At 52.5% G+C, this 20879-nt stretch overlaps 1 protein-coding gene across 3 annotated transcripts in view; it reads right to left on the bottom strand.

The window, feature by feature from the left end:
- Window positions 1-20879, bottom strand: part of RALGPS1 (Ral GEF with PH domain and SH3 binding motif 1) — a 295892-nt gene that overhangs the window by 27593 nt on the left and 247420 nt on the right. For all 3 annotated transcript variants that reach the window (XM_055541187.1, XM_055541185.1, XM_055541186.1), the window contains 2 exons: window positions 20557-20650; window positions 16042-16109 (listed from right to left, as the gene is read on the bottom strand). In XM_055541187.1, coding sequence (XP_055397162.1) covers window positions 16042-16109; window positions 20557-20650 — 162 coding nt within the window. The remainder of the gene's footprint in view (window positions 1-16041; window positions 16110-20556; window positions 20651-20879) is intronic.

Raw genomic sequence — 20879 nt, 5'->3', positions numbered from 1 at the left:
TCCTCCCAGGCACCACATGGGATGTGGAGGAGGCACAGCGGGGTGGGACGATCTCTGGGAGTGGGAGTTCACTGCACCACTTCCCCTTCTCCTGCTCGGTCCATTCCAGTTTATGCATACACTCTTAGTTTCTCACCTTCTGCAAAAGAAGGTCCCCTAGCCCAGCTCTCCTCCCAGGCACCACACTTCCTCAAAAACCAGCTACCGCCCCCTCACTCACTCTTCAAGTCACTAAATCTGGTTTCCATTTCCTAATGACATTTCCATTGACCTCCTTTGGGCCAAATCGTCGAGCACTCATTGGCTTCCTCGCCAGCACCCTTGGTGGCTGATGCAGGTGATCGCTCCTCGTAAGCCTCTGCTTCCTGGGTGCCTGTGATGTCACTCGCTCCTGCTTCTCCCTGAGCCTCTTCGATCGCTGTCACTCAGCCTCCTCTATGGGTTCCTGATCCCCCAGTGGCTGGTATTGTCTACACAAGCCTCCCTCTTTGGCTCCTGGTTCTGATTTGATTTTAACTCAGCAGGTTGGCTGATGACTCTTAAGCCTTTACTGCCATCCTTTTTTGTTGTTGTTGTTTGTTTTAAAGAGCAAGGGAGCTTATGGAAATCCACAACAGTTATTTATTTTTTAAATATTTATTTAGTTACTTGGCTGCACTGGGTCTTCATTGTGGCGTGTAGGGTCTTTAGTTGCAGGCATGTGGAAGTTAGTTCCCTGACCAGGGGTCAAACCCAGGTCCCCTGAATGGTGACCCCGAGGAGTCTTAGCCACTGGACCATCAGGGAAGTCTCCAGCCATCCTTTTTTTTTTTTTTTTTTTTTTTGAGCCTGAGACCTGCATTTCCTTCTGTTGGCTTGATCCCTTCATCTGAGCTTTCCTAAGATATCATAAGTTCAGCCAAGGTTGAACTTGAACCCTCTTCCTGTATTTCCAGCCTTGGCTGAAGGCCCTGCTGGCCACTCAGTCACCTGGCCTGGAAGGAGCAGTCGTCTTGGCTTCTCCAAGACTGTGACTTGCCTTTTCTCTTCTTACTCAGTTCATTTCAGTCACTCAGTTGTGTCCGACTCTTTGCAATCCCATGGACTGCAGCACACCAGGCTTCCCTGTCCATCACCAACTCCTGGAGCTTACTCCAACTCATGTCCATCACTTTGGTGATGCCATCCAACCATCTCATCCTCTGTCGCCCCCTTCTCCTCCCAACTTCAATCTTTCCCAGCATCAGGGTTTTTTCAAATGAGTCAGTTCTTTGCATCAGGTGGCCAAAGTATTGGAGTTTCAGCTTCAGCATCAGTCCTCACAATGAATATTCAGGACTGATTTCCTTTAGGATGGACTGGTTGGATCTCCTTGCAGTCCAAGGGACTCTCAAGAGTCTTCTCCAACACCACAGTTCAAAAGCATCAATTCTTTGGCGCTCAGCTTTCTTTATAGTTCAAGTCTCACATCTATACATGACTACTGGAAAAACCATAGCTTTGACTAGACGGACCTTTATTGGTAAAGTAATGTCTTTGCTTTTTGATATGCTGTCTAGGTTAGTCATACCTTTTCTCCTAAGGAGCAAGCGTCTTTTAATTTCATGGCTGCAGTCACCATCTGCAGTGATTTTGGAGACCCCCAAAATAAAGTCTCTCACTGTTTCCATTGTTTCCCCATCTCTTCTTACTTGCCACACACAATCGCCAAGACCCCTAGGTTTTCTACACCCCCTCCCTGTCCATCTCTCTTCTCACTGACTGGTCTGAGTTACCACACTTTCTCTTCTTCCTGCAGCCAGTCTAAACTTCTCAAATCCAACCATCATACAGATTCATGAAAGTCTGATAAGTGAAAAGCCTGAAACTGTCAGGGGCATGGTGCTCAAATCCTGTTATACCTGGTCATTTCGGCTGATCTTAAAATCCTGAAGAAGAAGAAAGGGACAAAGTAGTCGCAACAAATTTTGAGAAGAACAGCACAGGACTTGTCCTACCAGTTATCAGACCAAAGCACAAGACAAAAGTAACTCAAACAGTCTAGGGCTGGCGCATGGGCAGAGAAGCTGTTCAGTGAATCACACGTGAGAGTCTAGACTTCTTCATGGTGGCAGCGGCATTACAAGTTAAAGGGAAGACAGGGTCTTTTCAGTACATGGGTCTAGAGCCATTAGGTTCCACGTGGAGAAAGATGAAATTATTGAGTCCTTTTACCTTACATTATGCAAGTGGATTAATTATATATATATGAAAAGCAGAAATGCAAAACTACTGGAAAGAAAAAGGAGACAATCCTTATGACCTTGGGGAAAGGAAGAAACAAAAGGCATAAACCTTCAAGGAAAAAAAATGAGGGGAGAGAGGCTCAAGAGGAAGGGGATATATGTATAATTATGGCTGATTTGTGCTGTTGTTCAGCAGAAACACAACATTGTAAAGCAATTTTCCTCCAATTAAAAAATAAATTTTAAAAAATGAAAAAATTTGATTAAACATTTCTGTACCAAATCAAGCCAATAAACAAAAGATAGGAAAAGCAACATTAGATGGCAAGGTGTAGTCTGAGCAATATGTCACCCACATCACCATCAAAGGTTACGGTTCAGATTTACAGAGAACTTCAAATACCAGTAAGAAAGAGACAAACTACGCCCTAAGAAAATGGGCAAAGGAAACAAATGGGAAATACACAAAGGAGGAAATGACCTCGATGACCAATAACTATATGGAAAGATGCCTTAACCTCGATGGTAATAATGGGAATGCAAATTACAGTAAAACTGAGATACATTTTCAACTCACTAGATTGTAAAAAAAAAAAAAAAAAGATTAGCCTGACAATATCAAATGTGAATGCTAGTTAAGGGCTCATTTGAGTGTCCAATACTTGAAAGGCAATTAGCAATGCTGAGTAAAGGTCCCTTCATGGCATCACCGTGACCTCAGGATTCCAATTCTGGGTGTCTGCCTTCAGGAAACATGTATCCGTGCACAAGGGGGACACATTTCCTTTCCAAGGACGTTCCAAGTGGAAACAACCTGCATGCCCCTAGGTAGAGAAATGGATAAGGGAGCTGCAGTTCGTTCATTCAACAAATTCTGCAGAGCAGGAAAAAATGAAGAAACTGGATCTGCAGGTATCCGTGTGGATACAGTGCATATGACAGAAACATATGGTAAGCAGGCAGAGCGAGTTGCAGATGAATGTTTAGGTGAATGGCATGACGCCACTTATGTAATATTTTTAAAAACTAGTATACATTTTTATATGTATGTGCGCATGCTAAGTTGCTTCAGTCATGTCCAACTCTGTGGGACCCTATAGACTATAGACCCCCAGACTCCTCTGTCCATGGGGGTTCTCCATGCAAGACTACTAGAGTGGGTTGCCATGCCATCCTCCAGAGGATCTTCCCAACCCAGGGAATGAACTCGGGGCTCTTATGTCTCCTTCATTGGCAGGCAGGTTCTTTACCACTAGTGCCATCTGGGCACCCCATATATAGGTATACGTGTAGTAAGATACAAAAATCCACACAGGAATAACACAAAATGGTATGGGGACAGTAGATACCTCCATACAGAAGAAAGGGAAAGGATGGGGTGTAATCGATCTGTAAACAATTAAGGAGATGTAAAGCAAATATGGCAAAATGTTCGCTTCTGTTAAATATGGGTGGGAGGTACCATAGATATTCTCTTTGTAGAAAGGTTTCATGATTTAAAATGAACAGACTTGAAAAATGAGTGGACACTTTCTCTGTACCAGGTGCTGTGCTAGGGGCTGTGCTGGAATCCAGGTCTATCCTTCCCCACCCTGTGCCAGGAACTGGGGGCTGCACGATGGGGCCTTGGTCAGTGGGCTCCCTTCTGCCTGGTTGCCTGGGCTGCCTGGCCAGGTGGCAGGAGATAGTGCTGTCAGAGATGCTCCAGGTCTTTGCTCAAAACCCATCAACCAGGACTTCTTGGGAGCTATTCCATCCCTGGCTGGGGAACTAGACCCCACGTGCCGCAAAGAAGACCTGGCGAAGTCAAATAAATAAAGTTAAGAAAACAAAACCCATCAACCTCCACTGTTAGCAGAAGTGTCCTTGCTTAAAACTTGTCAACTCTCCCACCTCTAGCAGGAGTGAATGTAAATCTTTTAAGTTAAAGGGTCCAGAGATAGTAAAGGAAACCGCACACACACACAAAGAAAAAACCAGATGGAACCAGCTGGGCCCAAGATGGCGATGAATGTGATTTCCAACAGACTCTGAGTCTCCTTGTACCTCCATCTGACTACATTAGCATATTAAATGACATATCCACTGGTGGCCAAGACTGGACATTAAGGACCAAAGAAGGATAGAAAGGGAGTGGCACTCTACTCCCTTGCAAAAGCCCCATCCCTCCCCCGGGAGACTAAGGCATCTGCCTCCCCATTATCAGCCTCACTGCTCATCCCTTTGTCTTTGTTAATTTTGTTCCCTTTTCTCCATTCTTTGGCCACTGAATAAAGCTTCTGCTGCGCTGCTTTCAGCTTCTGTTCTGTCATCTGCCCACTCAGACCTGAATGGAGTAAAACCCTCCTCTACCGAGACAGAGAGCTCAGGCTCGGGCCGAGCAGGGGGATCCAAAAGACTTAATTTGATATGAAGAGGGGGCGATGTCTGAGGTCCCAATTCCAGCCTGCATGTGGCATCATCTCAAGAATTGGGGCTCTGACAGACCAACCAATGACAATGACATCAGAGAGTTGCGGCCTGGACTTCGCCAACCCTGGGAGGGTCCATGGGAGCCAGCGAGGACTACGGCTAAGCTTTGTGTACGCTTGTACTTTCCTGTGAGGGGTTCCACATCGCCGCCAGCTTCTCTGAGACCATCGGTCTTAACCAGGGCATGTTTGTATCAGAAGCATCTGGAGGGTGTGTGAGAATCGGAGTTTCTTGGGCCCAGCCCAGGAGGGTCTAGTTCTGCTGGCCTCAGCTGGGTCAGGGGTGTTGCTCTTCGGGTGATTCTGATGGGCACCCCGTGAAGAACTTCTGCTCAAAGCACAGGGATGAAAGCAAGTTCTGTCCCGGGGGAGACATCTCGTGTAGCTGCCGCGGGAGGAAGGGCAGCGTGGAAGCACCAGGCTTTGTTTCTGTTTTGTACGTATTGCTCAATAAATGAATCCGTGCGGAGGGTGGAATGTGGCTTGTTTATCAGCTGCCTGTACGCAGGATCACAGTCTCGATGCCTGAGTCACTCTGGCTCCCACCCCGGGCGCAGTAAGTATTTTGTAAAGGTCATATCGCCTGGCTCCTCCCCGTGGTTGGAACCAGTGGTGTCCTAGCATTAATAACAGAGATAATCGAGTGCTGTGGGCCTGGTCTCTGGCTGGGTGTGGTGCTGCCATCAAGAAGGTGAGTACTCGGAGGAGGCCAGCTCTGCAGGTGAGAGAGCCTGTGAGCAGGACCTGGGCCCTGCGCCACTCTCCGGGAACCAGGGGAAGGGGGTGGGGCGTGGGGGGTGGCCCATGGTGGGGAAGGAGCTCGAGCAGTTCAGAGGTCAGGCATTAGGGGAAACCTGAGGAAGGAGGAACACGGTGACACATTTGAGGTGATCTGATCTAAGCAGAGGGCACCACTATCTTGTGGTGGATAAACGTCCCACTGCTGCTCCAGAGGAAGGGAAGGTGAGGGAGACTAACACCTACTGTGCACCAGCTGTGAGCCAGGCTTGTATAAACACTCCATTGCTGAGTCCAGTGACTCGCGAGCCATCAACACTCCTACAGCCGTCCTGTGGAGACCTCCCCGCCCCCAGGTCACGTGGCCGAGGGGAGCTGGGTTTGCTCCTTGAACCAGCCGCGTGTGCAGTGAGAAGTGGACACTCCGAGGCTCTTTTGGGAACCTCCCTGGCCTCGGCTCTCTCCTCACCCACTCCCTTCCCCACTTGTTGCCCAGAGGTTCCTGTGCCCTGGCTCCGACCCCAGTCAGGCTCTCCTGAGCCTCTGGACTCACCCCTGGTCGCTTCCACTCAGCTCCTGACTCTCCCTCCAGGCCAAGGCTCGGATCCACCCCCTTCTCCTTGCTGCTTTGGATGGGAGGCAGGCCTGGCCTCAGATGGCCCTGAACTCAGCTGGGGGAAGGTGGGGGGCTGTGATCTCCCTGGGCCCAGGGTCAAAGCTGATGCTGGTCTCAGTGCCCTGGGTCTCTGTCACTCCCATCCCTGCACTGCGGACCAACAGCAGGACTTTGACGCTGAAGCAGAAGAATTTCCATTCAGCTGGGACCTGGGGTGTGTGTGTGGGGGGGTGGCCTCTCTGCCAGTAAGTGACACTCTGCTACTGAAAGGCCTCACATGCCAGCCCCACCAGGCCTGGCAGGGGGGAGGGGGGGGCGCGCCATGTGACAGCACCCGGGACACGTGTCTTCTGGGACCGGTTCAGAGCTGGGTGCTAACAAGTTTGTTCCTCTGTGTCCTCGGGGTGGGGGTGGGGGCGGTGATAATGGGCTGGGGCTCTGGCCTGCCCTAGCAGAGTGTGGTCCCCGCTGCCCGGCCCGATATGGCACGAGCAGCTGGAAAAACTGACCACGCGGCTTGACTATCTCAGAGGATTGCTCTATTTTTCCTCAGCATAATTTTTCCATGAATAATCTTTAAGTGGCTGTTTCTTCAGCAGTTTTATTGGAACATATGAGAACTGACAGTCATTGGGGAACAAGATATCATGAACGAAATCTGGTTTTCATTACACTTCTCTCAAGAAACCAACATGCTGCCCAGCAGACCACTCACTGATTGGAAGAGAAAAGAGCACAGAGCCTTCTAACAAAGGCTCTGGAGTGGGCAGGATCAGGATGATGAACGGCGACAGCAAAGAACGTGGGACCCAAAGGCAGACAGGCTCCGACTGGTACCTGCCACCCCCTGGCTGAGCGACCTTGGGCGAGTCACCTCGAGCCTCTGAGCGTGAATTTTACGTTTGCAAGACAGGGGCACTAAGCCGGCCTGGTGGCACCCTGGTGAGGATAAAAGGACAGAGCGCTGGCCTCTTTCCTTCCTAACAACACCCAGGGGGTGCGTGCGCCCCAGCCACTCTGAATTAGAGAGCTGACACTCTGCCTTCGAGGAGTCACAGTCAAGTGGGGACAGAGACAAGCATCCAGATAATTACACCCAGGAAAGATATCTGCTTTGATAAGAAAAAATAAAGAAATATGGTAATAGCAGTAACTACATCACTTGGATAACCATCACAACTGTGCCAGGGCTGGCGATGGTAATGGGTGAGACTCACTGAGAATCTACCAGGGGCCAGAGACTGCGCTAAATGTTCTGGACAGAGGATCTGATGTCAGCGTCACAGCAACACTGCCTCGCAGGCCCTGTTGGCGGCATCTCAACGTTATGATGTGGCACCTGCAGTTGGAAGGGTTCAGGAGCTTGCCGGGGTGAGCGGCTGGTGAGTGGTGGGAAACAGTGGCCTTGTGCTCTGCTTGTAATTCTAAAGGAAGGCGGCTCAGAAGCCACACACTACTCTGACCTCGGCAGCCTCGGTCTCAGCCGTCACTTCCTCTTCTCAGAGGTGGCCTTGGCCAGCCAGCCAGCGCCGGGACACTGCGGGGTCCACGGGCCTCTTCTGCCCACCCACGGGGGTCACAGGAGACAGATCTGAAACGCCACCAGTGCCTCCTGTACATTTCTCTTGGAAGAGAAAGAAATGGAGGGAAAGAACTGGAGGCCCCTCCCATCCTCAGGGGTTAAACTAAACCCTCACTGAGATACAGAGCCCGGCGTGGTGCAGGATTCACGGCCCTGAGGGTGGGAGTTCTCACAAAGAGGGTGACACCCCATCGTTCTGGGTGCACGTGGCCCACGCCCGGCCTTCATGGCACCCGTTCATCCGAAGCTAAGTAGTTGTGCGTGATTTCCTGCTGACTGTCCATCCCCATCCCCCATCTCAGGAGGCAGGGACCGTGTCTCCGTGACCAGCACAGGGCTGGGTGGGCAGCTGGAGCACCAGCAGCATGTGCCGAGAGGACCAGCATGGTGCCCATGGCTCTGCCGAGGAGGACATGCACCCGGGTAGGGGAGCCTCGTTCCCACGGGTCCCGGCGGCATCGGAGCGGTCCTGCCCTGGGTTAGCGCTGCCCGATTCAAGCAACCTGGCAGCCCGGCCGCTGCTCACGGGCTGCGCTCCAAGTCTCGCACATCGGAGATTAATGGGAGGCAGCTGTGTCCGAGGAAAACGACTCAATCTGGAGTCACAAGACTCGCGTTCCATCCAGCCAAGGCCCCGGGCTAAGCAGGGAGCCGGGGTCCATTCTCCTCGGGCTCTGAGCCTCCGCATCATCCCTGGAGGCCAGGATCACCACTGCTGCGGTCTGGAGCTTCGAGAGCACCAGCCTGAGCGTCTGGGGCGCCGGGCCCACATCCCTCCCAACTGCAAGGGGTTCCGTGTCTCCCCATTTCATTCCTGTGTTTCATTCATTCTCCATTTCATTTTGTTCCCACACTGGGGCTCTCACCGGGTCTGCCAGAGCCCTGAGTGCTCTGGGCCCCGGGGGCCCCTCTGCAGAGGAAAGCCTGTTTGTGTTGAAAGCCTTCTCTGGCCAGGTTTCCTGGTGGAGCCTGGGAGCCGGTGACTTTTACGTTCACATGCATCCTTTGTTTCTCATACATGCAACTCTTACGGGTCCTTACTGCGAGCCAGGCTCTATCTCACACGTCACTCGGTTTGCCCCGGTTCATTTCCTTCTGAAATATGGCATCCGATCACCTTTCAACTGCAGTGAGGCCTGGACACTTTCTTCTCGCAGCCAGAGGTCCAAGTTCCCAGCCGCAGCAGGGCAGCAGCTTTGAGTCTTGGTTCCTCTGCTTGACCTTGTCCTTAAGGGGCTACTAGAATGGGAGACTCCAAGGACAAAGCAGACGTGAACTCCAGAGGGAACCAGCGAAAACTGGTTCCCTGTCCCTTGAGTCCCTCACCTAGGGTCCTCTACCCACTCTGAGAATATGAGGGCAGAAAGAGGGGGTCACTGCCCTCACCCATGGGGGTGCTCTCTCACTCTTCTCAACCACAGTAAGGGGTCTCCAGGCCACTCGAGGAACTTGCTATATGTCCCCAGCAGCTGGGAGACCCAGGGGACTCTGAGTGCCTCCCTCAGGCCTAGAGTCCACATGGCTGTGGCCACACCAGGGTTAGCTACACGCACAGATTCATCCAGACAAGGACAGGTGTGGCCTCTCCTGGACCAAGGTGGTCCCTGTGAGTAGAGCTGAGGGCTGGAGCGGACTTCAAGCAGTAAGAAACGTGGTGGGCACCAGCTGAGGGCCCATGCAGTGCCTCCCCACCCCCGGAAAAAATCTGCATCTGCTCAGGTCACAGGGCTGTAGGGTCGCTGGAAAACCCATGAAAGCGCCTGTGAGAGGAAACAGCATCTGGAGTCAGCGCTGAGCCCGCACCATTCTTGGCAACCAGACCCTGAGGTTAGCCAGCCGAGGAAGGTAGAGGGAAGTCCAGAATGGGGGGATAGCAACACCCCCACTCCGCAGCCACAGCGGGAGGTCCCAGACAGGGCAAGGGGAGGAGAGGATATGCCAAAGCATGTTTAGGATCTACTCTTACACAGACCCAGCCTTCTGAGGACCACGCTGGGACAGCACGCCACTCACAGTATCAGTGGCAACGTCACAGGTGCGCCAAGGTGGTCACCCAGGGCAGGGTGCTTCCTGCACTGCACTGATGATGGGGAGCCCAGGGAACTCCGGGCCCTCTGGTGCATCCTGCTTCTTCCCTGTGCTGCGTACAGGCAACAACCAGTCCAGACCCCTGGGCCCAGCAACTGGCTCTGCCCCTTCCTCCAGGCGCAAGATGGGGGGAGCAACCCAGCACCTTCGCCTATAGGGCAGGTATACCTACCTCACAAGGTAGGTGTAGATTTACCAGGCAAGCACATGGGATGGGGTTAGAGTAGTACCTGGCAGAGAGTACTCGCTCAATATGTGTCAGCTATTACTATCTTTAACCTGTTTCCCTATCTGTGAACCAGCTGGTGTGGTTTGTTTTAACACAGGTCCACAAATTCTGACACTCTCATTGAGGGCTCAGTCTCCCTGCTCTCTCCTTGGGCCTGGCAGGCCTTTGAGACTGCCTTGACCGGCAGAAAGAAAGCTAAGTGCCGAAGAATTGATGCTTTTGAACTGTGGTGTGGGAGAAGACTCTTGAGAGTCCCTTGGACTGCGAGGAGATCCAACCAGTCTATCCTAAAGGAAATCAGTCCTGAATATTCATTGGAAGAACTGATGCTGAAGCTAAAACTCCAATACTTGGGCCACCTTCACCGATGTGAAGAGCTGACTCATTGGAAAAGACCCTGATGCTGGGAAATTGAAGGCAAGAGAAGGGGATGACAGATGATGAGATGGCTGGATGGCATCACCGACTCAATGGACGTGAGTTTGAGTGAACTCTGGGAGTTGGTGATGGACAGGGAGGCCTGGCGTGCTGCAGTCCATGGGGTCGCAGAGAGTCGGACACGACTGAGCAACTAAACTGAACTGACCTACAGAGCATGGCAGAAGTGAGGTTAAATGATTTCCAAGGTGGGTCACACAGACGGCATGATGCTTTGAGGACCTCTGCTCTTGGAGGGCAATACCATGCAAGAGCTCAATGACTCTGAGGCTCCCATACATCAGGGAAGCCCATGTGGGCATCCACTGGAGTCCATGTGGACCTTTGGGTTCTGCCCCAGCTGACAGCCAGCACCACACATGTCCCGACGGTTCCAGCCCCAACATCCAGTCCCTCTCAGCCTTCCCATATTTCCCACTGAGACCCTAGTTGTCATGGAGCAGAGACAAGCCACCCTGGCTGTGCCCTGTCCAACCTCCTAGCCTGAAAGTCTGTGCATGTAATAATATGGCCACTTTGTGCCACTTGGGTCCTGGGGTGGCAAGTTATGCAGCCAGAGTACCTGGCACAGCTGCTGAGTGTGAGCTGGAGCTGACGTGAGGGCCCTCTGGTGCCCCCATCCAGTGCTCCATTGGCCATGCCATGCTGTCCCTCCATCTGGTCAGCATCAGAGCCTATCTGTTAGGGTCAGGAGCGAACATTCCTGAGTGGTAAGCGTGTGCCAGGCACTGCCTAAGGGTTTTTCTGGCCCAGCCACAGTCCATGAAATAAGCCTACATGAAGTATTTATGGTGCTTTAGTCACTAAGTCGCATCCGACTCTTGTGACCCCATGGACTGTAGCCTGCCAGACTCCTCTGTCCATGGGATTCTCTAGGCAAGAATACTGGAGTGGGTTGCCATTTCCTTATCCAAAGTGTTTAGTTATTCCTATTCCCATTTCACCAATAAGAACACCAAGGCTCAGAGGGACCACGCTGATCACCCAAAGTCCCAGAGCTAGGAAGCACTGGAGCTGGCCCTGCACTCAGGTCGGCCCGACTCCAAGGTCTGCTTGGCTTTTACCCACTGGGCAACAGAAGGAAGACAGAAAGGTGTGTTGGCGAGCAGTCCTGAAGGTACAGGAACCTGCAGCCAGCCTGAGCTTCTCCATGGAGTTGCTTTGCTGCCAAAGAATCTCAGAGGAAACCTGTCAGCTGGTTCAGCCACACGGAGGCGGGGCTCACGAGATCTGGAAATGTCTTCACCGGTTCCAAGGCACACACAGCACCAACTGCCCTCTCTCGGGGTCAACGTTCTTTATGATTTTTGCTCTCCAGGAAAATATTAGTTCATTTATATAAGCTAAACATTACATATGGGGGGAAATGGAAAACGTGGCATTCCTGGCCTTTTTTCTCCCCAGACCAGAAACTGAGAAGGTTTCTCCACTTCCTTCCTCACAGTCCGTCCATCTGCTGGTGTGGAGCCACTGGCACGGCCGCTTCCCGGGGAGTGGAGGGGGGGTGTGAGGGCATCGGAGGGACGCAGGGTGCAGCTGCAGCTCGGGGGACCACCTTGATACCAACCGAGGCCCCAGAGACCTCACAGAAGGGCTGCGTCTGACACAGAGCCTGCGTCTCCCAGGCAGGGCCTGCGAGCTGAGAAGGGGAATGAGTGTAGCCACAGAGCGGGGTCAGGCAGCTCACGCTGGCCTCCTGGGGCTGCTGTTCCCCCCACCGCACCCATCAGTTCCTCACGCTGTCTGCTGCCCGCCTCCCCAGCTAAGGCGAGAATGAAGCCCACGAGGGCAGGTCTTCTCCAGGCTCCCCAGGGGACCTGGCTCACAGTCGGCCCCTGGCATGTGAAGCCTCCAGTGAACAGACTCTCCTGGGGCCTTTCCTCGGCAGGTATGGGGTGCCTGCTGGCTGGAAAGAGCCTGGGATTGTAGTCCCAGCCCCCTCCCGAGGAGCTGAGGGAGGCTGCGTTCCTCCCATTCCTGGGACTGCAAGAGGCACATTCCTGTCCCTGGTCTGGTCGGGCTCATGCCACGCAGCCCCATCTAATTGCCAGACATGGAAGACCTCCCTGGAGCTGCCCTTTGTCCCGCCTGCAAGGGACCCCGCAGGTCCCCTCTGCTGTCTGGAAGCCGAGGCTGGGAAGCTGGGATCCCTGAGTGCATCTAAAGTCTTCCAGACACTTCTGGGCCCTCTGATGGTCCATGAAAGCCTTAATACCCTGCTTCGAGGCTGGAGCCGCAGCTGTGGAAAGTCAGTGGCAGATGCGCCTGGGTACTGAGGTCTGCTGGCCTCAGCACTTTGCTGGGAGGAGTGTGGAGTCAGCAGGCAGCCAGAGAACCAGGTGCCCACAGGACCAGCTGGGAGCCCAGAGATCAAGCACCCCACATGCGGGGCTTCGGGAATTCCAGGCCTGGGGAAGGCAGACACGGGACAGAGAAGCACAGAAAGCTGTCTAGTTTCCACAAGGGAAGAGCCCTGAAGCACGGAGAGCTGCAAGAGGGCGTAACGCAAGGTCAGCAGGCTCTGGACACTGGCAGGTAGTGGATGTTTTAGGTTTGCAGACCTCAGGGTCTCTGTCTCAACCTCAACTCTGCTGCCATAGCAAGCAAGTAGCCAATGTGTCCATGGCTGTGTGGCTGCGCTTGGATACAAACCAGAGCGGCCTGCATCAGAGTCACGTGTGCCACTCCCCAGTGTAACAGGGGGCCTGACCTGGTCGGGAAGCGGGAGGAGAGAGAGGAGGAAAGATTTCTCCAAACCCGAGTGATGATTCAGCGACAGAGGCAGAATCATAACATTGACAGTAATAACATCATCCTAATAAAGTTACATTTGATGAGGGTGTGTTCTGTGTCAGGCACACGTGATCTTAATAAATTCTCACAACCACTCTCTGAGGGAGGTGTTACTATGCCCTTTACAGGTGGAGAAATCAAGGCTCAGCGGGTACACGGGGTGTTCTGTCCAACCCTTCAGATGAGTCCTTCACCCTACTTGGTGCCCTTGGGAGGCTGGACCCAAGAGGCATCTCTTGGCTCCCTCACCCCAGGCTTCCAGCTGGGTTTGGCTGACGGGAGGCTCCAGCTGCAGATATGGTGGGAGGGCGAAGGAGAGAGACGGCAGGGCATTTCAGCTCCACCCTTCCTCCTCCTTTACCCTTGGCTACCACAGTTCCTGCTGAGCTGACCCGTCCTCTGCGACTCAGCACTTGTTGGAGTTGGTAACAGTTTTTCTTCCCGAAGTCCTTCAGCCTAGAGGTGCTGGGGACCCCGCTGTCCTTGAGTAAAGTATTTATTCCTATTCCCATTTCACCTTCATTAAGTCTCTTCCGGTGAGTCATCTGGGGGCAATTCTGTTTCCTGGCAGGACTCTGACTGATGCTGGAGGTTAGTTAACTGGCTGGCTTCTGGTTTCACAAGGCCAATAAGGCCAATAAACACCGGAGCCAGGTGGGGATGAGGGGGGATGGGATGGAAGGAGAGTAGGGCTGAACCTCGAGGAGGCTGGACGGGGGCCGGATCTGGCCCTGGTACTGGTTTCCATCCTAGGCAGGGCTCAAAAGTGAGTGCAGGCACTTCCCCAGTGGTCCAGTGACTAAGTCTCCACATGCCCAGTGCAGGGGACCCGGGTTTGATCCCTGGTCAGGGTACTAGATCCCACATGCTGCATCTAAAGATCCCGTGTGCTGCAACTAAGAGCCGGTGTAGCCAAAGACACACACATTGTATTGTTAAAAAGTGAACGGAGCTCTTCCTTTCCTGCCCCAGGGCTCGGGGAGTGGTCTGCTTCTGGAGGCCCCCAGAAGCAGTGTTAAGTTTTCTGTGCCTGGCTCCTGTCTCCACCTGGGGCACTGGGAGGCAGATAAATCCTCCAGCTCATCGGGCCATGGGGACCTGACGGCCCCTGGGGGAGGCCTGAGATGCACTCATCCCGTTCAGGTGTGCTAACCGGACAGGGTGCAGGGACCTCTTACTCAGACTGATCAGGAGACGGAAGGGCAGAACCCTCTGTATCCAAGCCCACTCTCTGCTCCAGAACCCTGGCATTCCCTCTGGAACAAAGAGCCTTGAGTGGTTAGTGTTCCTACACCCCTCTGATGGATCCCATCCACCCCCACCCACAGTCGGGTGTATGTGAGCATCGGGAAGGAACACGGCTGACTAAGCGGAAGAAGGTTCTAAAACAAGAAGGCAGAGATGAGACCAGCGCTAGAAACTTCTCTCTGGTCACTGCTGGTGGGTCATCTGCCGTGTGCAGAAGGCAGTGGACGTGAAAGGAGACCATGGGAGACAGCTTCCTATTGGGCTCATGGAACCCTGTGAGGATCAAGTTTAGGCCAGGACTCTGTCTCTTGAGGTGTAGACAGCAGCATCCCCAAGCTGTGTGAATCAACCAGCGTCTCCGTCTCTCTGCTAAGTTACTGTGGGACCCTGCGGGGTGGGCTAGGGGCAGGGTCCAGCCTACACACTGGAGCCGGAGAGGCTGGGAAAGGTAAGGCGTCTGGAGGAAACCCCGGAGTCAGGGCAGAGGCCTTGCCTGGCGGGGCCAGTGAGAGGCTGTGACATAGCCTCCTGAGGCCCTGGGGTCCTGACACGGCAGCACCGCTGCACCAGCCTGGCTCCAGAAAGGGGAGTGAGTGATTAGTTAGCAGGTCAACAGGTCAGGGGCAGGGGCCATGACACCAGGCAGAAGCCTGAGACAGCCACCTCCTCACCACTCACTCACTGCCTGTCAGATGTATCATTTCAATTTTGATATTCCAGCGACTCTGGGATGGGAGGCTTATTATCCCCATCTTATGGGTAAGGAAACCGAGGCCCAGAGGGTGTAAAGTTGCTTGTCCAAGACTGTAGTGGCCTGGCACCCAAGTGAGTGTCACATAAGCTCAAACCAGGAGGAGGAAGTACAATTGGACCCCAGCCTGCAATCTGATCCCGCCCGGAACAGCAGCAGAGAGCAGCCCCAGCAAGAGTTGGACACGAGTTAGCGACTGAACAACAACCAAAAGGAAACTGTCGTGAGACAACTCTGAAGCAGCTGACATCGCGTACACGTGGGCAGAGTGCTTTGAAAGCGTGAGTGGCCCAGCCCTCAAGGTGAGAGCTGGTTCCATCTCCACTTTGTGGATGAGGCCGCTGAGGATCGGAGAGGTACGGTGACAGAGCTGGAAGCAGCACAGCTCGAGTTTGACTTCAAAGCCTGGGCCTCTTATCTCTATGGGACGCCACGTGCATCCCAAATATGGGAATAAAACCGATGCCCCAGGCAGGTGAGCCCTCTGTGTGTGGTAGGACCAAACGCCCCAGGCAACCCATGCACCCCTCTGGGGCTTGTTACCCCAAGCCTGGGCGGGAGGCCTGATGACAAGCATCCAGGTGACCTGGAGAGTGTCCTGGGTTTCTCCACCCAGTGCAGGCCCCCAGCTTGGGCTCTGATCTTGCCTCTGTTGAGTCTCAGACTCGCCCAGGGACCCCAGCCCAGAGGTGCCCTACGGGAACCCAGTGTGATCAGAAGCCTGGGCAGGCTGCGTGGGGTGGGGGAGGCGGCTGTGAGCAGGGATGCTGAGGCTGCCAGCCAGCAAACTGGACTCTGGTCTTTGGATCCACAGGCAAGGCCAACCCTGGGAGCCACATATGGGCCATTGGTGAGTCTGCCCCCACCCGAGGGGCTACGATACCTGCAAGATCTTCCTTGGAAGAGACTAGTCTCGGGGAGCTGCTTCCTGGTTCAATTCGGAGTGACAGTCTGAAAACAAAGATTTTCAAAGGATTAGATGGGCTCTAGGGTGTCAGAGGGGGAACCGGACACGTGCAAGCTGGGAACTGGGAAACTGGGCTGCTGCTAAGGGCTATTCGTCATGGGGCCAGCAGTGCTCTGAGGTCTGCTCCAGATCACAGATACAGCTTTCCAAGGTCCCCGGGGGATTTCCATGACCAAGAAATGATGGCTAGGGAAGACACAGTGAATAGTGCAATCATGGCCCCTCATTGCCGGGCACAGATGTGTTCCTGCTCAAGACAACACTATGAACTAGGAACACCATCCCCAGCCTGTAGATGAGAAAAGCGAGGGGCAGCGAGGTGCGGGGCTAACAATCGGCCGAGCAGGGGATTGGGGCTGTCTGACCCCAAGCCAGGGGATTTAATCATTACACTGCATTCTCAGATGCCTCCAGAGAGGCATGACATAGTAGTTATTATTGTTTTTCTTTAAAGCATCAATTAAGAAACTTCTGGCTGAAAATGACAGTGAAGCTGGATGCCAGAGTTTCCCTCACCCAACAAGGCCAATAAACAATTACAAACACTCAGGAGTAAAAGAGCTCCCCAGCTGCTGCTTAACAAGGGAGGGGGCATGAACTTCAAGAACTTGTAGCCAGGGAAAGAAAAAGTGGATTGTGCAGCTGAACAAGAGCCACCATGTGGCCCAGCTCCCATCCTGACCTCGGACTTCTCAGGGGGTCTGAACAGCTCCAGATTTGGGAGAGACACGGATGGGGTGGTGGGTGGACGGCATGGGGGATGCTCTGATGGAAATGAAGTCTCCATGGTGCGGCGGGGGAGGTGGGGGGTGCATCATCTGAAACCTGAGGGTATCCCTTTCTGGAATGGGATTCAGCCCCCTATTCGATGGAGGAAACACTGATGAAGGCCTTTTAACAGAGTCCCCTTCTCTAGAACAGATGGCTTGCTCCCTGCCTCCAAGGAGCTGGAGCCCTGAGTGTCCCCAGGCCACACAGAGGGCAGAGAATGAGAACTCCTGTGCCTCTCAGCACAGCAGAAGGAAAACCAGCCCACCCCACACAGCGCAGCAGAACCAGACGGCGCCTCCTTCCATCAGAGCCGTGGACTAGCCAGAGGAAGCCTCTCACGTGGGAGCAAGACGGAAAGAAACAGTGGGGCCAACTCAAACATCCTCACAGAAAAAGGGGACAGAGGGAGAAGAGAGCACTGTCCAGATTGCTTGGCCCAGAGGGCAGCCCCAGGGGACATGGGGAAATCCCCCCAGGTGCTTGAGACTCTGGGTTGTATAGAACCAAACCTGGAAACTGAGATGGGAACACAAAAGATGAAAGGGGAGACTGGAGACCCTAGGGAACAAACCAAGGGCAGAAACGAGAGGACTGAAGGGATACCAAAGGAGAAACAGATCAACCCCAGTGACTGAGGATGAAAGAGATGGAGATTACAGCCATTAGAAAGAAGTCCACGGAGATGAAAGGCAGATAGCATCCAGTGTATGGATTCCTGGAATGCCGGAGAGAGAAAAGCCAAAAAATGGCGCAGAAGAAGTGGTCGAAGATATAAACCAAAAGAATTCCTCTGTGATGAAGAAAGTGCATATGCCGTTCCAGGGAAAGCTCCACTAGGAGGCATTCCCCTTGCGAGGCTTTTGAACTTTAAGGAATTCTTCCCACGAGGTAGACAAAACAAGTCACTTACAAGAGGAAAAATCTAGACTGGCTTGAGACTTGTCTATAGCAGCACCCAGTGCCAGACGGCAGTGGACCAGGTTCTCTGTGTCCTGCGGGAGGGAAACCAAGGAGCCCAGCAAGTTAGAGGCAGATGTTTTCACGAAAGACGTGCATCTGAGAGTGCAGGACTTGAGCAAACCTACTTCACGATGAAACCCAGCTAAATAAGGGACTGAGTTAAAATAAAGACTCCAGGAATGGAGAAGCGACAGGTGGTAAGAACTGAAAATGTTTAACTAAAACGATTCCTAAAGAGTAGGAATCATGATTCCTGAACATGATGTGTGTGTTACAAACTTGGAGAAACAAGAAGATAACTAAGGAGGAGTTGGAAGGTGGTACAGGAGAGGTGAAGGAGGCGGGTGGAGCTTGCTAACGAGCTCATCTTTTATGACCGAGTCAATGGGCCCTGCTCACCATGGAAATCCAGTTAAAATAGAACTTAGGGACTTCAACCTCGTCATGTTCTTGCTGACCTCTTCTGTTAATCTTAGAAGGCTCTTTTAGGGAATAATATCTATTGTGGAGAAATGTTTATCTGAAGAGTGGCAATTCCTTATGTTTTATTTCAGTTCCTTTTTCTGGTTAAAGTAAAACTGAAGTTGTTTTAATTAAAAAATAGCAAGTGCAGTATAATCCAATTTCAATAAATTCTATTCTTGCATCCATCCATCTATCCATCCTTCTCCATGTGTATATATGCACTTTCTATGCACAGAAGAAGGCCCAGAATAATGCTCATTTAATGCCAACAGTCATGCTTTATAAGTGGCAGGAATTTGGGGAATTTTTCTTAAATAAAGTAAAATAGACGAAAGACTAAGGAAGACAAAACACTGGTTGGGCTCCTTGGCACAATGTCTTCAAGGTAAGAGGAAACCTGCGTCCTCAGAGGTGGGGATTGAGCCGCTGGGTGTGCACTGGGCCATGGGGTGTGGGTCCCTCCATCAGAGTCACAAGCCCCAGGCATCCTTTGTCACTCCGATCCAGGGCCCTCCTACGAAGGGACACCCTCAGTGGTCTGGGCCTGGGATAAGAACACAGCCTTCCTCCCTGGGTGTGCCCACTTGGACCACAACAGAAAGCCTTTGTGAAATCCAGGCATTAAGTGCTAGGGGTGTTCATTGTCCTTCAGAATGGAAGGAGTAATTACTCACAATTTGCAGCTTGTCCAAGGATTAGCTCATGGTCAGAAGTATTTATGGACCATTTTTCTCCTTAAAGTATATTAGTGTTAATGAAAAACTACTGTCTTTTTAATAAAATTATTGGCACACGAATGGAAAATGTTATCCCAGAACCTAACTGGGAATAATTTCCCACTCCAGGGTACTCTTTTCAGGAACAGCAAATGCTTTGTAAGTAACAATGAGCAATTTGTGGCAAACATAATTTGAATGGTCATCTCTGGCCCTGATCTATTGCTGTTACAATTATGTAAGAGATCAAAATGTATTACATTCTATTTTAACAAAATATTGTACAATAACAACTAAAGGTATCACCTCTATATTTCTAAAGACAGCCAACCATTAGGAGGACCATGTGGGGAGCTTTGGAAACAAATACAGATTTCCAGGTCCCATCCCAGACATCTGGGTGGCTAGATGGCTTCCTGGGTATCTCTGGCCCACGGTCAGGGCTGAAATCCACTACTGCAGAGCTGGCGAGGGTGGTGTTACTTCAATAGCCATTCCTAAGGTCTTGGTGAATGAAAACGGGTAACCTGAAGGTGTCCCTAGTGGCCACAGTTTCCAGCCACTTAGATGAAGAGCAAATCATCAAGCTGACCACATTTTTAAATGTAAAACTGGAAAAGATTAAAAAATATATTGGAGAGCAGGATTCAAAGAGATTATGCACGCTTTACTGGATGCAACCAATAAGATAAGATTTAAAAGAACACATGCAAAGCTGGCGTTTAGGGGGGGAATTGATCAATTACATGATGTCCAAGACTAGCCTTGATAATAGGCCGTGTGAAAAGCCCTGAGGTTCTGAGATGACCTCAAGCTCAAAATGAGCCAAGAACGTCCAATCAATATGGGGGACATGTAAAGGTATTATACTCCAATAACAATTTAGCAGGAAAAAAAAATACGGTGGACAGACTCAGCATGAAAAGTCCTCCTTCTCCCTCTAATTACATAGAAATGCTGGATAAATTCCCAGCTGCCACAGATGAAGAGAGAACTGAAAGCCAGAGCAGGTGAGTGGGAGACGAGGCCAGAGGGCCCACCGGGGTCTTCATGGGAACTGGGTGTATTCTATATGGGCTGCGTGGAATGGAGATGGAGCCTCCACCAGCACCAGGTGGTGAGAGTCCAGCAGCAAGTGGGGGCCCCAGGGAGCTGCCTCGTCCGTGAACAGGCTCTCGAGAACTCTGTTTGGCAGCACAGAGATGAGTCTAGAAAGCTGCCCTTCCGCTCAGCACTCTGAGTGGGGAGTCCGTCATGAGAACCTGGAGCATGAAGCCTGCACCACACACGGCTGTGGAGCCCCAATTTTACCCTCCCCACTGGAAAAAGCCACACTGAGAAGCTGACGGAACACCGTCCTCTGTCCGGAGGGGCCTATGGGGGGCGGACTGGGGTGGGAGGAGACGCTCAGCAGCCCCGCTCTGGGCTCCGTGGCGTCCGAGGTCCCCAAACACTCACGTGCTGGGGTGGGGGCATGGGTGTAGCTGCACAGGTGGCCAGGGGCGGGGCGGGCACTCACTTGTAGTTGTCATCCTCCACAAACTTCTGGAGCTCTTCGATGTAGCGCACGGACTTCAGGTACTTCTGCACGTGGGGCAGGGTGGTGAGGTGGTCTGCAGGAGAAGAAGACCCAGAGGCTTCAGTCTCTCCCCATCTTTGTCTCTCCCTGTCTCTGGGCCCCACCCGAGACGGGACTGAGACATATAGGCAGTCTTTCAACAGTTGGTGATGATCCCTTGGGCTAGGCCTGGGCTGGGCACTGGGCACAGAGTGGATCCTCGAGGCATGCCCCCCCAGATGGCTGGGCCACAGACCCCACACCCCAAGGTCACCACGGTTCCT

Source organism: Bubalus kerabau, chromosome 11 (genome assembly GCF_029407905.1).
Source record: "Bubalus kerabau isolate K-KA32 ecotype Philippines breed swamp buffalo chromosome 11, PCC_UOA_SB_1v2, whole genome shotgun sequence".
NCBI lineage: Eukaryota > Metazoa > Chordata > Mammalia > Artiodactyla > Bovidae > Bubalus > Bubalus kerabau.
The sequence above is the reverse complement of the archived record's forward strand: the minus strand, read 5'-3'. Positions and strand labels throughout refer to the sequence as shown.